This window comes from Hipposideros armiger, unplaced genomic scaffold (assembly GCF_001890085.2).
Source record: "Hipposideros armiger isolate ML-2016 unplaced genomic scaffold, ASM189008v1 scaffold_29, whole genome shotgun sequence".
NCBI classification, from domain to species: Eukaryota; Metazoa; Chordata; class Mammalia; order Chiroptera; family Hipposideridae; genus Hipposideros; species Hipposideros armiger.
In genome coordinates this window covers 543,594-561,517 of record NW_017731379.1, presented here as the reverse complement: position 1 = coordinate 561,517, position 17,924 = coordinate 543,594, and the positions used below count along the sequence as shown (strand labels likewise).

General features: G+C 42.3%; 1 protein-coding gene across 1 annotated transcript in view; it reads right to left on the bottom strand.

The window, feature by feature from the left end:
* The window catches only part of ANKFN1 (ankyrin repeat and fibronectin type III domain containing 1), a 348,704-nt gene that overhangs the window by 55,027 nt on the left and 275,753 nt on the right, over window positions 1–17,924 (bottom strand). The window contains exons 10-13 of the mRNA XM_019636795.1: window positions 11,905–12,012; window positions 5,700–5,799; window positions 4,788–4,920; window positions 4,201–4,317 (exon numbers count right to left, since the gene is read on the bottom strand). Of these exons, the coding sequence (XP_019492340.1) occupies window positions 4,201–4,317; window positions 4,788–4,920; window positions 5,700–5,799; window positions 11,905–12,012 (458 nt within the window). The remainder of the gene's footprint in view (window positions 1–4,200; window positions 4,318–4,787; window positions 4,921–5,699; window positions 5,800–11,904; window positions 12,013–17,924) is intronic.

Here is a 17,924-nt window from a genome sequence, read left to right as displayed (position 1 = left end):
TCTAGCCCTCAGCTTTATCATCTGTTACATTAATATCAATACTAGTACTTTCTCATCAGAGTGTGGTGAAGATTAAAGGAGATATAGTTTGTAAAGCACTTAACACCGTGCCTGGCACCTATTCTGTTAAATAAATGAAAGTCGTTTCACAATTATTATTTACTGTTAGGTATTAAAGGGCCTTGTTATAGAGCAGAACCTGGAAAATAAGGTACAGGATGCACAGTGGTTGGTATGCACTGTGACCAAGGTAAGTCAGGGTGCTATGGAAACAGGAAGGGGAGGACAGATGGGGATGAAGGCCTTGGTTTGCCATGATAGAATGGGCCACTCTTGAAAGAGTATGAAGAGGGAATGACACGGTCCGAATCTTTTATCGGCTCCTCTGGCAGAAGTGGGGAGAACGGATTGGAGAGTATTAAGACTGGAAGCAGGAGGACGACTTTGGAGGCTTTTGATGTAACTGGAGTAACTGGGCGGTGGTCGTGAGCTGGAAAGGGGAGCAGAGTAACATGAGATATACCAGAGGTCAATCAGCAGAATTGACAGATGGCGGATGCCAATCTAGCTAGTTAAGAATGCATTTTTACGTTCCTTTAATCTAACATTGTAGAAAACGTTAGGTTAGTAATCAACAGACCTAAAATATTAAGTGAGCATCAATTTCCCCCAATTTATTTTTCTCCCTCTTCTGAAAGGTTTTTCTGGGCCTTGTCACTGCCCCCCCCCCGCTCCCCGCCCCCCACCTCACACACACTCACAAAATGTGATTTCAGTATTTCCAGACATTTTCATTCTGAAAATCAGCAAATAGTTTAGGCAGTATGTCCTACAAAAAAGCTGGAAATGACTCCTATTATTTAGGCAGGCAGGCAGAAACGTGAAGGAAGGAAGGGACTTCACAACAGTGCTCTGGCTTTGGATAGACACATAAAGGCTAGCTACCGAGTACTCAGAGGTACTGAGTATGCAGAAGTGCTGGTCACCGTGCAGGGCTGGAGAACTATTCAGGTGGTAAGTATAGTATGAGGCACATTTCTGTGGTCCTTTTCCCCTTTGGTTAGATGGGGGTATCCTCAAGTGTGATCTTTTGGGTACAGGGGTTCGATTGACAAATTTATTTATGCAACCAGTACTCCCTGAGGGTCTGCCACATGCCACCCATGGAGGAGGAAGCAGTGATCAAAATAGATACGTTCCATGAGTTCAGGGACTCACAGTCCAAGGGAGTCACTAACCCAAATAAGAATACAAATTAACTAATGGGATTATGATCACTGTTCTGAATGAAGAATACAAGGTGCTGTGAGAGTGATAGCTTCATCAGGAGATCAGAGGAGGGCTCCCTGAGGAAGTGTAAAATTTAAACTGAGGTCTGAAGGACAGGTAGGAATTAGCAAGGCAAAGAGATTAGAAGAAGGGGATTCTAAGCAGAGGAAACAGCAAGGGAGCTAGCAAAGGAGGCTGAGAAAGACAGGCCAGGAAGTTGGACAAATCTGGAAATTACATTGGTGGGATAGATCCAGGTTGTGTAGGGGTCTGCACCATGTAATTTTGGGGCTCTCTATAAGACAAAGTCTACAAAAGTACAAATATAAAAATTACATGTAAACATGAATATTTAGTTAGAAGGAGAAAGGAAAATCTCCCCAAATACTGGAGTATTTGGAATTTCCGGTCCCCTTGCCCCTGAGATTTCTTTAGGCAGTTTACCAGAAATGCTCCCTGGTTGCATCTCAACTCCTCCCCACCTAAAGCACTCTGTGACCGCCCCACACACACACTCACAGGGGCTCGTGTAAGTGAGGGGCCCTGAAGATGAAGATGAAGAGGATCATCTGCCTCTAATACTGGTGGCCTGAGAGGGCAGTTTGGTCGGCATGGTGGTAGCAAAAGTCAGGGAGAAGGCTGAGAACTGAATGGTAAGTGATCGAGTAAATGGAGACGGAGAATGGAGGCAACACTTTCAAGCAGTCTGGGTCTAAGGAAGAGAAGACAGAGCGTTAGGGAACGGAAGGGGCATGTGGGTTGAAGGGATTTGAGGGGACGTTAAACTGAAGATACTTGAGGATGTTTAGATAAGATGGGAGGGAAAAGCTGGGGACCCAGAGCACATGTGGCGGGAGGAGTGAGACTGTATCTGTTGGAAGAGGAGGGAAGAAAGAGAAAGTGGGGTCAATGCAAGAGGCTTTTAAAGTTGGTGATGGAAAAAGAATTAATTCCCATTTATTATCTTAATGACTTACACAGTGAAGTCATCACCTGACGTGAGGGTGGAGCACGGAGGGGAGGGGAAGGGATACGGGAGAACGGAGAAGGTTTTAAATAGTTGCCTTGTAATTTGGGAATGTGACTTTAGTAGAGAAACGGAATGTGATCACTAGGTAACATTACATATGGGAATTATAGTAATGAATTTAACATAAAAACCAGTAAAACCCCCCTTTTTTGTGACTTCGCTACAGCAATGTGCAACTCCTCCGGTGTAGACATGCTGGATTCATCCAGGCTTGGGATTTTTCCAAATTAATATGGAGGGAAACAGTGGCCAGAAATTTAAAATATTTTCAAGGGAGTGATTATGATGGGCCAAGAAATCTAAGCTAGACAAGGAGGGAAATTACCTCAGAAGGGGGCTGATGCATTATGAAAAATGGTGGGGCCAATACACTGGGAGGGGCAAGGAAATCCAAGAGCTACTGCAATGGGAGTGGTTGAATTGGGAACACTGACCATCATGGCTTCCTTCTAGCCCCTGAGCATCTAACTGCACTGGCTTGTGACAGCCTGATCCTTCTTGGGTTACTGATGTCAGCTGAAATTGTTCTAGGAAGCCTCCAAGAAACATACAATCAAGAGCCCCATTTGAAATCCTAAGGCGGTTCAGTCTGTGATCCAGGAGTGTCTGGGCTGGATAGTGGGCTATCGGGAGAGTCCAGCAGGGATATGAGCCTCCTGGGAAACGACACTATCCTCGTGGAGGTACAGTGGATTGATCCAACTCAAGCTGGTCAGTGGTGAAAGGAAGGGTCCCTTTGCATTCAGCACAGCCATCATGGCCCAGCTCCAAGAACTTTTTCTTGAGTTGAAGGAGAAGATTCCTCAATCAAGAGTGAGCTGAAATGGAGAGCAGTTTGCTAAAATAGCTGAGGCTACTGAGGACACAAGGTAGTAAAATGCTTATGGAATGAAGTATATAGCATAGAAGGGGTAAGAGTTACTTTTCCGAATTAATGATACTAGCACCACAATAATTATTAGTATTGCAGGAAGTCAAATTATTACTATGTGGGTCAAGAAATGAAGTTCCTGTAATTGCAGGTGGAGGTGGAGCTGTAGAAATACTTTTTTGTTTTGTTTTGTTTTGTTTTTATGCTTTGGCTAGAATTGCCCGGCCAAACACAGCTTACATAGATTCCTGTTATGCATATAGCTTTGTAGGTAGATACTGATTACTGTGAAAGCCTCAAAGAGCTCTTAAAGACTCCATTGCCATGTAGCAGATGTTTTTCTGTGCTAAGAACCACAAATTCAGGGAATACCAGAAAACAATGAGAGGGAAAACCCAGAAAAGCTTGGTTAGAATTCAGTGTCATTTCTAGGATGTAACCTACAGAGATTCTTGTAGTAATGGATTAGAGACCTGATCTGAATGGGTTAATAGTGTGGAAGAATGAATAAATTCAGGATTAAAGGTAAACTTTTAAGAGGTTTTTGTTTTGGTTTAAGTAAGCAAATGCCTATGCTTTATCAAAAACATCAAGCCAAGAACTACCTCAGAATATCTGCGGGTCTTTCTCCATCTCCATACACTCATAAATGCACAAGATGCCTGAGAAGCAAGGGTTCTTCAAGTGATCTAGTCTAACTCTTATTTTGCAAGTGATGAAACTAAGACCCAGAAAGCAGAAATGAGTTGACTTCTTAATATCAAATCCAGAACTCACATCTCCTCATTCCTGGTTTAGGGGGTCACTCCTAGACTCTTCAAGAGAGACCCCTGCTCCCTCCAGGAGACAGCTAAAGGCACAGGTTCCTTCATATGCAGGTATACAGCTCAAACTCTGAGAAGCCTTCATGTGCCTAGGGATCTGAAAGAGGAAGGAGCCTACCCTTTCCTTTCCAGGTGAGAATGGAACTGCACTGACTACGTTATTCTCAAATGCCTGTGGAGGTCTGAATTGAAACCTGGCCCCTCACCTGGAGCTGGGCTGTTGCCGCGAGCATCTTCTGCCGTGTCTGCAGTACTGTGGATGAGGACATGGAGATAGGTATGCTTTGCCTCAACCACCTTATATCTTCCCACATACAAGACAGCTGCAAGAGAAGTCACGAGGTCATATCATTGTCCAAGCCAGTACATGATTTAGGTTGTGGCATCAAAGCACAGCAGGGAGAAGGAAATTTGACCCCTGATGTTTGTTCTCCAGTCCATTTTCAGATACACGCGAAACAACTTTTTGATCTCTGTCCAATTGGAAAAGGATCTGAATGTTAATGAAACAGTCAGATCCACATTTTAGTCCTTGCCAAATGATCCCATAACTCAGAACCGTGGAGACACAATCTGACAGGATGCAAGCTTCTTTGCTTTGAAAATGTAGTGTAGACGCTGTTTTGGCATTTTGCATGACATAGGGCATCTCAGGGCTGAAAGAGACCTTTGAGATCATTTACTCCCACCCCAATACTTTGATCGCTGGAGACCCCTCAACTAAGGTTGCAGAGATTTATGTGGAGTAACACTGGTGCAAAGTGGGGGAAAATGAAATCAGAACTCAGTTTACCTTTGTGAACCACAGAAAATCTTGTGTAATGGAAGTGGTGTGAGAGTCATCTATTTCAACAATCGGGATTTGATCTTCATTGGTGACTAACATGTTGTCTTTGTAATAAAATATAACAGCTATGTAGAGTCCCCTAAAAAGAAAAAGCAAAATAAAAATTGTCCTCAATCATCTTCCTCTATCACACCTGAATCATGGGAAAAAAATATATTTTTGGACATGAAAAAGATAATTTAAAATATACTTATGAGCCTATTCTTTCTAAGTATGAAAAGTTCATGCACTAGAATGCAAAGAAATTACTATCTTGCCCAAATTCTCAGGAGAAAAGTGAACTTCATATTTTAAAAAATGTGATATATATTTATTTATTTAAAAATTTAAATGAAAGTATAGTTAGCATATAATATTATATGCGTTTCAGGTGTATAACATAATGATTCAACATTTATGCAATTTATGAAGTGATCACCACAATAAATCTAGTAAACATGTTACTGTACAAAGTTATTACAATACTATTGATTATATTCCCTATGCTGTACTATTACTCAGCCATAAAAAAAAGAAAACAGTGAAATCTTGCCATTTGCGACAACATGGATGGACCTAGGAGGTACTATGCTAAGTGAAATAAGTCAGATAGAGAAAGACAAATACTGTATGATGTCACTTACATGTGGAGTCTAAAAAACAAGACATCAACTGGCTCACAGAAATAGATCAAACTGATGGTTGCCACAGGGGTGGAGGGTGGAGGGATGGGTGAAAATGGTGAAGGGGAATAAGAGGTACAAACTTCATATTTTTTAAATAACAAAAAAAGAAATTTCTAGCAAGTTTCCACTCAGAACCCAAATCAGCTGACTCCTAAGAAGTTAAGACTTCCTGGAAAAGCTCCATCGGACCCACCGTTTCAAGGTCTTCACAAACTTGTTTGAGGAATGGAATAGGTGTTTCAGGCTCCTTGACACGGACTGCTTGCGGCCTGTGGTTTGTAATTTTGAACTTTCTGGAACACAGAAAAAAAACAACAAAAAAATCCAGTGTCAATTCCACTGGCAGAACAACACCTCAGGAACCTTCTTCCCACCTTCCTGCCTTCCTCTCCCCTGTTCCTTTAGTATCACTGACCCTCAGTTTCATGTAGGGATTCAGCTCATTCATTCCTATAAGAAGCTTTTGTGTCTTGACATGCCAGTGGTTAACTTAATAATGAACAGCTCCTCAAAAACGTGGGAGATAAGTAACATTTATAACTCCAGGGGAAACCACTTAGGTGTTTTGTTTATCCTGTCTGTATCAGTGATTCATTATAAGATGGGATGAAAAGGAACGGTGTCAACTCTTTTGCCCTTGTCCCCTTTTTCCCCACTGCTGTTTAATAGTCACATATTTCTTCACGCTGACAAAGCTCTTCTTGTTAGTCTACATATTCCATTACATTTTTTCATTACAAAATTAACAGAAGCACAGTACAGGAAATCTGGAGAACAGAAAAAAAAAGAAGAAAGCTCCACCCATATCATCCTCCCTCTTCAGCACAACCACAGCGAGCATCCTGGGGAAGTTTTTTCCAGTGCGTACGCTGGCTTAGAAAAACAGCTGTAGGCATAGGTAGGACTACACTCCCATCCTTATTATACAGGAGAAGAAACTGAGACAGAAAGGTTAAGTGGATCGTCTAAGATTTCAAAAAGCCAGTACCCGGAAAAACTGCCACACTCATTCTCCGAGTACGTATTTATTGGGACCCTACTATGTGCAAGATTCCATGGTTACAGTGGTGAGAAAATCATCCATTGCACCTGTTCGGCTCTTCTGGTTACAACCTGGAGCTCTCCTGGATGAAAGGAGTAGACTTCCTGTAACAGTCTTTGCAAATGGTGCTCCAGGGAACTGAACTAGACCATCAATGATTTCAACTGTCATCTTGCATGCAATGAAGAGAAGCTGAGGTTGTTGGGGCCATCACAAACTCGTGACAGACATGTCACTGGGGATGAGAACATGGCCCATATTGGTGCTGTTGGGCATGGGATCCTGGGCGATGGCCCAAGGCTAAGGCCCACTGTGGCTCTGCCCATGATCCTATAGGAGCAGTAGGGAATGAGTTGGCTGACACAAGCATCCGTGCCAGCTTCCAGCCTGTGCCGATAATAGTCATTCCTGGCTGGACAAAGGAAAAGCATTTCTTTCTGACTTGAACATGAATCTGGCGGGTCATGTCCTGCTTGAAAATGATGCTGCTGGGACTTCTGGCTAAAGGCAGCATAGTGAGCATATTCATTACTTATCACCATTTCCCAAAACCTCGCTAAAGAGATTTTTGAAAAATCTATAAAGACAAAGAGGTGGGAAAGGAGACAAAAGCAAGTGAATTTTGGTAGCTGGAAAGCAAATGGACAGATGGATTTAGCAGACTTGAGAAAGATGAATCCTAAGCCAGCAGTGGAGAAAGCTGAGAGGTAACCGGAGTCACCCCATGGGCTCCATATACTGCTGGAAGTGGGGGGGGGTGAATGTGGAGCTAAATGAGGGGGGTGTGTTGGAGTCTGTTTGAAAAGTAGTTAGACTTCTAGATATCCTCCCATACCCTGCATAGGTGGACAGATACCCTTTTCCCGAAGAGAGCTGGTGGCTTATTCTCTGAAAAGCATAACAACAGAGATCTCTAGAGTAGGAGACATGGTGTACAGCTAAAAAGAGGGGGAAGAAGTGGTATGTACTCAAAACAGGTGGATGAAATGAAAGTTTCCATACAGAGTATTTCCCCGTTGGACTCTCGGAACACTGGTCCTCACACTTATGCCCTCCAGGGAGGGCACTGGAAGAAAGTTCTATGGAGATTCTGACTGGCCTAAGAGGATACACTTAGAGATTCTGACACTGGCTTCACTGCTTTCCTGAAGATAAGGCCGTGCCAGGTCACCTTACAGTGAAGCCTATAAATAAAGAGCCTGTCCATGTGCTCATCAGAGCTTCCCAGCAGCTATTGAGTTCCCTTCTCTTAAATACGAGCAGACATTCAAGGATCACCAGGCAGTTGTGAAACGCATATAACAAGAAAGACAGACCAAAAAGAAAAAAAAAAGAAAGAAACAAAAGAGCAATTTAGAGACGAGACTATGCTGAAAAAAGAAAATATAACATGAAACAAAGCCTGTCATTAATAGTCTCAGAGACAAGAAAAGACATTGCGTCCTTGTAAAAAAACATAGGAATCTGTAAGAGAAAAATTCAGCGAACAAAAGAGCACTGAAAATTAAAAATGTTATCACAGCCTGAAAAACCCAATAGAAAGCCTAGAAAATAAAGTTGGGGAAATCTCTAAGAAAATAGAGCAAAAGGACATGGGGTGGAAGGGAGGAGAGGGAAAAAAAATAAAAAAAATAAAACAGCTAGTCTGTAAGGTTCATCTGCGTAAGAGTTTTTGTATAAGAGAGCAGAGAAACAGAAGGGATAGAAATAATTAAAGAAATATTTCAGAAAATATCCTACAATTGAAGGGTATATGTCTCCATATTGAAAGGGCTTGCCGAGTGTGCAGCACAACACACAAAAATAGAACCACATGAAGGCACATAGCAGTGACATTTTAGAATATAGAAATAAAAAGAAAAACCCAAAACTTAAAACCCTCAAAAGTAGTAGGATGAACTAGGTTTCATATAAAATTTCTGGAATTAGAATGGCATCAGACTTCCCAGCACTGAAAGCTAGAAGACAATGAAGCAATGCCTTTCAAGTCTGAAGGAAAAGTATTTCAACTGAGAATTCTATACTTATTCAAACACTTAAATAAATGTTTAGCAGAATAAATACATCTTTAGACATTCAATGTGTCCAAAACTTAGCTCCCAAGTATGCTCTCAGGAAGCTACTAGAAGAAAAGCTCCACCCAAAATGAGAGCCTAACCCAAGAAAAAGGAAGACAGGATAAAAAGAAGAAATCTAATATTGGAGCGTGGCAAGAGGAGTCCTTAATATAGTGGTGAAAGGAGATCCTAGGGTGACAGCTGTGCCCCAGACACGGAGGGAGCCAGGAACCAGTCTAGATTGGAGGAGGTCAGAGGGGTTTCTTTAAGGAGATGCTGTTGAAACAACACTAATGTTGAGAGAAAATTGATACAATTGGAGAATAGCTTGGGGATTCACTAGTAATAACCACATAGAAAAATAAGAAAATACAATAGAAGATGATTATTAACTACAGGGAGGACAAAAATTAAGTTATCCCTGAAGGAAAAATAATCATAGAATTTGCATAATCATTTATCATGTAAGCAACAAATATTGACCTTAGTAAAATTACAATATAAATAAGGAGGATAAGGGGGCAGGAAATGTATGTGCAGGTAAGAGGGTGGAGGGGTCTAAAAGAGAGAGACATCATCTTTTTTAGTGAGATAATAGCTACAATTGAGAAAAAAAAAAAGAATTAGCGATATAAACATGTTATTTAGAGGTGCGGCGAAAACAGCCAAAGAATTGGCTGAGAGAATTGAGCATTTGGGGAATAGAAAATGGAGAATGGGAAAAATTGCTTTTTTACTACTAATAAAGCCCTTTTAAGTACTTATTTTAAGCCATTCAACCCTCAAACAATGGCTGATAGCTATATATAATTCTTATCTGCATTGAACAGGTGAGCAAAGTGAGGTAGAGGGAAGGTAGGCAACTTGCTTGAGGCCACACAGCTAGTAAATGTCCAGCTCGGATTGGAACCCACGTAGTCTAGCTTCAGAGTATAATTACATATAACTTAAATAAAAATGAAGATTAAACAAATTAGACTGCAAGACAAAAAGGAAGAATGAGAAATGTTACTACCAGTTGGGAAAGGGGCTCATACAAATACTAAATAGTCCATGTCACCTCCACCTGGGGCACATGGTAGATTTGCACTTGAAACCTTTGTGGTTGGGTGGGGCCACGTGACTACTTTTGGCCAATGAGTTCTGAGTGTAAATGACATATAAATTCTTCCCCATATGAGGCCTTGAAGAGTTTCTTTTCCCTCTCCTGTGGGTGCTGGCAAATGTTTCTGGAAAGAGGCTGATGACAGCTCAGAAGGGCCGCTCTCAGCTGGCCAGGGGTAGACATACAGCATCGGGGAGAAACAGATAGCTTGGAGCCATTTGATTATCGCAGCATGATATAGCCCGCTTTGACTAACGCAAGGTCTAAACTTACATTCATCCTAAGAACCGTGTCTTTATTCTGTCCTAGTTCAGGGCTCTGGGTCAATTGTTAGTTTTCTGGACCCTGAATGTAGTAGGTTTTTAGTTTTTAAAGTGCTTGGAGCATAGTTTACTCATACTGGTATGCCTAGCACCTGACACACGGTAGGCAGTGTTTTAATTAATGTTTGCCAGTTGAAAATTTAGATAACAGTTGAAATTCAGTCCTATCGGTTACTGCTATGGTGAACACAACTGGCTTCTTTATAATTCATTCTGTATGTTAGGGCATTCACCTTTGATGAACGAGAAAGGTGGCTCAACACCTCCATTGAATATCCTTTCCAGTACTGACCATGCAGATTAGCTGTAGCCAAAATGCAAACATTAATGTGGGTTTTGGTACCTCCTATGTAGGGCTTAGGGAGGAGAAGGGATGCTCTATTATTACTCCTGCATTTGGAATATGCTGTGTATGTGCTGAGTACTCCAAGCTCATTACAGTGGAGTCAATGATTATACTTTGATTCTGGGACATATCAGTAAAGTGCTAAGGATGGAGAATGCCCCATTAATGATAAAAATAATGTTCTTCTAGGTAATGCCTGGTCTGGTTGAATGCGCCCTGGATAACTGAGAGATGAGTGCACCTTGGTTAGTGTGGAATATTGAAGGGCCTGGTCTGGGTAAAATTTTCCTAGTGATCTGGGAATGACAAACCCCACTCGGATTTCCTTTTCAAGCTTCTTCCATGCATATTTACATCTCCTAATGAACCACTCATTAGAAGAACATTATTTCCTTGCAAACATTTGTCCTCATTTCCAGCTACAGCGAAAATCCCGAAGGGGCTTTGTTGTCATCGTTATACAGTAATTGGGAACAACCTTTTGCTAAAGCTAAGTGTGACATTTTTACACCAAGTCACAACTCAGCCAGCATCTCTTCGTTTCCACTACAGATCGCTTACCGTGCTGGTCCAGCAGTGCCCTGAATCTAGAGGCTGCAATGCAGCTGGCGATCTGAAGGGTGGAGGAGCATGGGAAATGAAAACTTTATGGAGCCTTGAATTCTCCAAAGAAAACTAAGTGCCTGTTCCACGAATCATTACACAGATCCGAAACCTGACCCTGTCCCATCCGAGCGGCCCAAGTAGCTCAGTAGCTTTCAGAAGCTTCTAAGGGTTTCTGGGTGTCGTTGGCTAGGTCTAGAGAAGGTGTGCTCTAATTTTGCACAGTAGTACAGGGGATGATTAAAGTTCAGGGTGAGATTAAAGTCCAGGGCCCAGTCCTGATATAAGGATGGGAGACAGAAATGAGGTATGGCAAAAAGATCAGATTTGGAGACAGAAAACCTAGTAGGTTGGTTTCCTGATTCTGTCTTTTCCAGGCATTGTGACCTTGGTCAAGTCACCTAGCCTCACTCAGTGATAATTGCCAAAATGAAGATGATGAAAAAAGAGATACTGGATGTGAAACTGCATGTAAACTTTATTACAAATATACACGAAGGTTTAATATTATTGTGGCTGTTCTAATCGGTTGAGCTTCCCCAGGGATGTTCACAGAACTTTCCTTGGGGGTGAAAAGTTTTAGGGTGAATATCCCAAGGACCCAGCACACTGAGGAATTTTGGGAAGGGACAAGTCAAAGGGAAGGGAACCAACGGCAGCTGCTAGTTTTCTTGTGCTTGTTTTCAAATGGTTCATACAGAGACAGAGGGTGAGAGAGAAGGAGAGGAAGGGGAGGAAGGCGAGGGAAGTCTCTTCTGAAGGGTTAAAGCAAGATAGTGCTGTAAAGTGATTCCAGATGTACAAATATTAATATCTCTCTCTCCCTGATGAATGAGAAGGTATGACCCAGTTAGGAAACTGCTAAAATTACCGGCGCCACCGAGACCTCAGTCGATGGCCCAGTGCAGATTTTTATCCTTACCCCGGCAACTATAATGCTGATGAAGGGCTCGGACCTGCTGCAGCAGACCTTCCAAAACTTCACTCTGTCCCCTGTGTCTGGGCTCTCTGTCGTCATAGTCTTTCCAGTCTATTGAACAAAAGAAACAAACAGAGTGAAATTTTAAAGCAGGGGAGGCCTCTTCCCCGCCCTGCCTCGGGAGCCGAGTTTTGCTCATGCTACCCACAGACTCTGTGGGTAAGCACCCAGCGAGCAGGCGGTGCCAAGGCTTTGGAAGCTGCCATTGTTCGGGGCCCTGTGCAAAACTGTAATTGTGGTTGATTTCTTGTGTTGGGCAGTGTCAGGGCAAGAGAAAATGGTAACTGAAAGCCAAAAGAGAAAGAGGCATTTGGGAGTCCAGTTTCCCCTGTCCCGGCTCCTTACCCTCCTTTTCAGCATCCCATGTCTTAATCAGTTCCCCTGCCACCCTCTCCGCTCAGCACCCCAAGTCTCTACTGGATTTCCACAGTAGGAAAGAAAGGGGTGGGAATGTGCAGACTAGATGAAATCCACAGTCCCAATGCTTTTATTGTAGGTTTCACACTTTTGGCCAAATTGACATTTCTTTCCAAGGAAAGAGCCCATGTCAGATGCCAAGAAATGGAAATCTACATTTTGCTCTAATGAATGTCTGCTTTGGTTAGCTGGCACAGCAACTTCTGCACATACTCTGAGCCACCAACCACCCTGTCTGCTCAGTCTCTAAATATACAGTATTAGCTTACATGGCAAATTTAAATTGCAATACCCACTGAGATTTCTCTCCCCCTTCTATTTTCATTCCATTTGGCAATAATGATATCAAGAGTAATAACCCGTATGGGACCAATGTCAAGACTGTAATTCTGCTGTCTCCAACTCTGGGTTTCTTTTTTAGCAGGTCAGTCAGTCATTTCATAGTCCATCCCTTCTTCCCTCTATTTTCTTTGCCCCAGTTTTACTTTCTGAACCTTTCAAAAGCAACAACTTAAAGTGCTTCTTGGTTGAAACGCTTGCTCTAAAAATGCTGGTCGTTCTTTCCTAGAAAAAGCCAGTTAGTTCACCCGTGTATTGGAGGCTTGCATTTGAGTTGAAGGCATTTCAAATTTCCTCCCCTCCAGATTTAGTTTAAAATATGGAATCTCCCTTGTTTAGAAACGTAGGCAGATGCCATGACAGGTAAAGTGAGGGGAAAGCCTTCCACATTGGTCCATCCAAGGCCAAGAGTACAGCACAGTTAGGAAGAACAGGGGTTCAAGAGTCAGATAAACCTGGGTGTGAATCCTGGCTCCTCTGCGTCCTAGCTCAGTGTCTGTGGGGCGAGTTACTTACACTGATGGGGCCTCGACCCCGTAATATGAGACTGGAGCACAGTAGCTACCTTGCAGGATTAAATGAGGAGACTGTTAGGTCTTGAGCAGTGTTCCATGGAAGGCGTTATGTAAGTACTCAAAGAGAAGGAGATTCATTGATGGGAAGTTAGCTCCCTGAGTAGAGAGTGTGGGAACATCATTTCTTACCCTATCTGGTGATGTCCTGTGAAGAGGGAGGCCTCAGAGATTTTCTCATCCTTCCCGCTTCCCACCCTCCCCTATGGACCCTTCCTCAGTTTCCTTCTCAGGACTGAGGCCCAGCGATAACCAGCTCTTTCCTCAGCTTGTCGGTGGCAGAGCCAGGACTGTAACAGTCTCATGACCCTCCGTATCGTGCTCAGGACGTGTTTGTTTTTTTCTTTTGGGAAAGGAGGGTCAGAGCGTGGTTGGCGTCTGTGTGGTGTGGCTTAGCTGTGGTCAACTCTGGAGACAGGGAATTGGCATACGTGCCGCCCGGAGCCTCTGTTCCTTGTGGGCAGGAACTGTGACTTAATTTCTCTTTGCCTCAGGTCTCTTCTCTGCAAAGTGAGTTTCTGAACCTCTTTTTAGGTTATTTGAGGTTTCAAAGAAATGTGTTGAGTAAAGCACCATTCTGGGCACGTAGGAGACGCTCATTACGTGTCAGTGAGGCCTTGTGACGACAGCCACGGTGGCGTTCTGGTGGAACGGACTAGGAAAGGGCTTTTATTGGGAAATTGGGGGATGTCTGAGGTAATGAACTCCAAGTGGCCCTTGGACTATCTCTAACATCCCTGGTGTCTGGGCACAATGAAAATAAGCATTGATCTCATGGATTTCCAAAGGCCATGACACGTTTGTTCCCCTAGTTGGGTAAGTACATCTGAAGTATTCATGATAAGATGAGCAATGTGGCTTGCTTGAGTAAGACTCCTGGGTGGCTGAATTACTACCTGGCCCCGAACATGCTAATACATTCTAATGAGTGTTAATACTGCCATCAATGCGAGGGGAGATGAAATGGGCCTGGCTCTGTCAGCTGAGCCCTATTACATCAGAGGCCAGCTCGAGCTGATGACTTTATGATACATTAGAAAATTGCTAATGCTAAATTGCAGCCCCAGTGAACACGGAATACGATGCCAAGGTTTTTGGAAAGAATGAGTTTTTCTCATAGATGCTTGGAAGGTTCTGACGACTACATAAAATAGGAGACTTCAGGGATGAGGGAGAAAATTGAAAATATATTAAGAAATCAGGAACCTGACAGGAGTAAACTTAGCATGGTAGGAAAAGAGCAGATTGTGCCACATAATACAGTTCACTGTTCTGGTAATGAGACATTTCAATTGCAACACAATGCAGAGCTTACATTCACTGGCGGTGTCAGGGCTTTCCCGATCGTAACTCAGACAAGCCTGTCTGGGTCCTTTTCTCTTATTATGTAACATACCATATAACATAAGTCTATAAAAACACATTAAGGCCTTTTGTAAAAATATTAAAAAAAAAGTTTTATAGCTTACTGGAACATATGACCCAATTTCCAATTACTCTGTCATGTTAGAATACATTGTCTTCTAGTAAATATTTGAATACTGATATGTGTTACATCACAATGTCATACTCTGTTTATAAACAGAACCAGAGTGTTTTTATATTGTTCTTTCCAAGTGATATGGCATGTCTGCAGCAACTGCAACGGCATGTTTGCATTCCAGCTCTTTGCCAGATATTTCTACTCATCCACTGCGCCGTTTTAGAAAGCGACGCCATTTACTATGCTAATTACCAAGTACTGAGTGACTCTTCCCAGTCTTGGACAATGGTTCTTGTCATTCTGAAGAGAGCTCCTCAAGTGGGCAGGGGAGGGAGAGTGTCTGAATAGAATTTGAAGTTTACAGAACAGGGACATCTGATGTTTATAAGTAAATGCATCCATATGTAGATCAGAATTTGCATGGGGAGTGCATTTGGAGTGGGTTTCCCAGTGCCCTACATTCAGGCCAGCTGAGACTAGCATTGTTTTGCTTTTCTGCCCCTTCTATCTTTCTATCTCTAATAATACGAGGTCAGACAATTAGGTTTGTGAACTCATCCTAGAAAAAGTGCTACATACCTCATTGCTGAATATCACTACAGTCACCTTTGAAGTATTCCCCTTGGGAACTATGCACTGATGCCAGCGCCTAGTCCACCCTTCAAAGCAATTTGGAACTCTTTTTCTGGAATGGCCATCAGAGCTGTCATTGTATTACCCTTGATGTCCTGAAAGTCATCAAAATGTCTTCCTTTCAATATTTCCTTGATCTTCAGGTAAAGAAAGAAGTCATTGGGGGCCAGATCAGGTGAGCAGGGAGGGTGTTCCAATACAGTTATTTGTTCGCTGGCTAAAAACTCCCTCACAGACAGTGTCATGTGAGCTGGTGCATTGTTGTGATGTAAGAACCATGAATTGTTGGTGAAAAGTTCAGGTCGTCTAACTTTTCCACGCAGCCTTTTCAGCACTTCCAAATAGTAAACTTGGTTAACTGTTTGTCCAACTGGTACAAATCCTAATGAATAATCCCTCTGATATCAAAAAAGGTTAGCAATATTGTTGCAACAAGTTCGCGAACTTAACTGTCAGACCTTGTCAGATAAAAGAATACACATTCTTTTATCCCCCCTGGAATAAGACTGGTCTTGCAATATCCCCAGTTTGTGCTTCTGACAAGTCTTCAATAAGAAAGATGTCCAAATAAGACTGGAATAATTAAATCATCAAATGTTAGTGGATGCAGGGGCCTCAGAGATCGTGGTATCAGGGGTCTAAGGCTCTGTGTGGCCTAGGTTAGCCATCTGAATGCACCTGAAGTGGGAGTGAGCAAGGGCTGGCCAGCTCTGAGTCTGCCTGTTTGCCTGAGAGCAGGGCGCTGGTTACCACAGCAGGGTCTTGGGCAGTTCAGGCTTGAAGCCTGGCTCAGCCACATACCAGGTCTGTGACCTTGGGCAACATCCTCTTCTAACCCCAGTTTCCTTATTATTAGAGGAGGAGGTGGGTGTGGAGCTGACTTCAGTGCTTGCTAATTTGATGATGTTGGGCCCTGTGTCCCCATGTGCCTCCATGTTAGTAGTTCCCTTGTCAGTAAAATGGGTCTAATAATAAAAATCACCTCAATAGGTTTGTTATAAAGATTGAATGAGTTAATCCACGAAGAGTTCCTAGAGTAACATGCAGCATATAATGCATCTCTTAAATGTTAGCTCTGACGTTGATAGTGATGCAGGTGATGATGCTTATCCACAGGCCGGGGACACTGATGAATGACTGTTGTGAGGACGGCGTGAGACACCGAATGTGAAAGCCCCAAATGTACCGCCTGATTCGTGGTTGGTCCTCGGTAAAGCATTGTTAGAATGCTTGAAAAATACATAAATATATGAAAAAGGAAACTAAAGAGTCCATAATCTCATAACCCAAATATCCACTATTAAATTTGGATAGTTACATGCAGACATGCTTATCTAATTACAGTTAACTTACAGTTTAAATGTTATGTAAAAAAGAAAAAGAAAAAAAATTTTTTTACATAAAGCTTATATTGTAAGAATTTCTTCTACACAATGAATGGTTTTTTTCTAAAATGCCATTTTTTAGTGGTTACATTTTGTTCTGTGGTATGTCATGCTTTATTTAACCATTAAGTTAATATTGGATATTCGTTCTCTCCTCCACACTATATTGATATTTCACTATATCGATATATTGCAGGACTGCACATATTTGTACATACTGTTTGTCTATGTCTGTTTCCTTAGCTTAGATTCCTAGATGTGTAATTATGGGATAGAAAGAAATTCATTGTTATGGCAGCTGATACATATGGCAAATTGTGTTCCTTCTACAAAGCATGTAGCAGTTGGCACTCTCACAAGAAGCATGTTATACTATTTTAAACTATCACATTAGTGAAGATCTAAAACAAATTACAATACAATTCAGAGCAATAGGCTCCTTATGAAGAAAAATCTATCATATGGTATGTCTGGGGATTTTTTTTTTCTGGTTAATTAAATTTTCTGGTTAATACAGAGTAACCACAGGGCTTAAATTATTGATCTTCAAATAATTAGAAGAGGCTTTTGCTAGTTTTTCCAGCCGCCACTACAAATATTATAGGTTATATCTGTGGCAGAGGACAGAGAGTGCCTATTAGTAAGGAAGCTTTTCCTCCAGTAGAATGAAAGTAAGGTTTGCTGGATTCTGGTGAGGAAGAGGAGACGCGAGCTAAAATGGACTGGATGTCCTCTGAACCAACCAGCCAGTCTCACTGCGTCCTTTCACTACATCCCCACAGAAGCTGTGCCAAAGGGTGAGATCTGACCCATTCTACAGGTGCTGAATTGAGGCTCAGAGAGTTTCAGTAACTTTTGAAGGCCAAACAGCTAATAAAAGATATAATGGGTATCAAATTCGGTCTTGCTGGTTACAATTCTTTCTCCTTTCATTCCACTGAGTTGCCTCCCAGGGGACCATTTCTGCAGAGGAATCATTCATTATGTGGCCCGGATGCTATGAGTTAGTCCTGAGCAGTGGGTAGAGGGGATGACAGAGGCATCCCAAGGATGGAGTGGTAGGTGGAGCCTGTTGCCAGGTGAGAGAGAGAGAGAGAGAGAGAGAGAGAGAGAGAGAGAGAGAGAGAGAGAGAG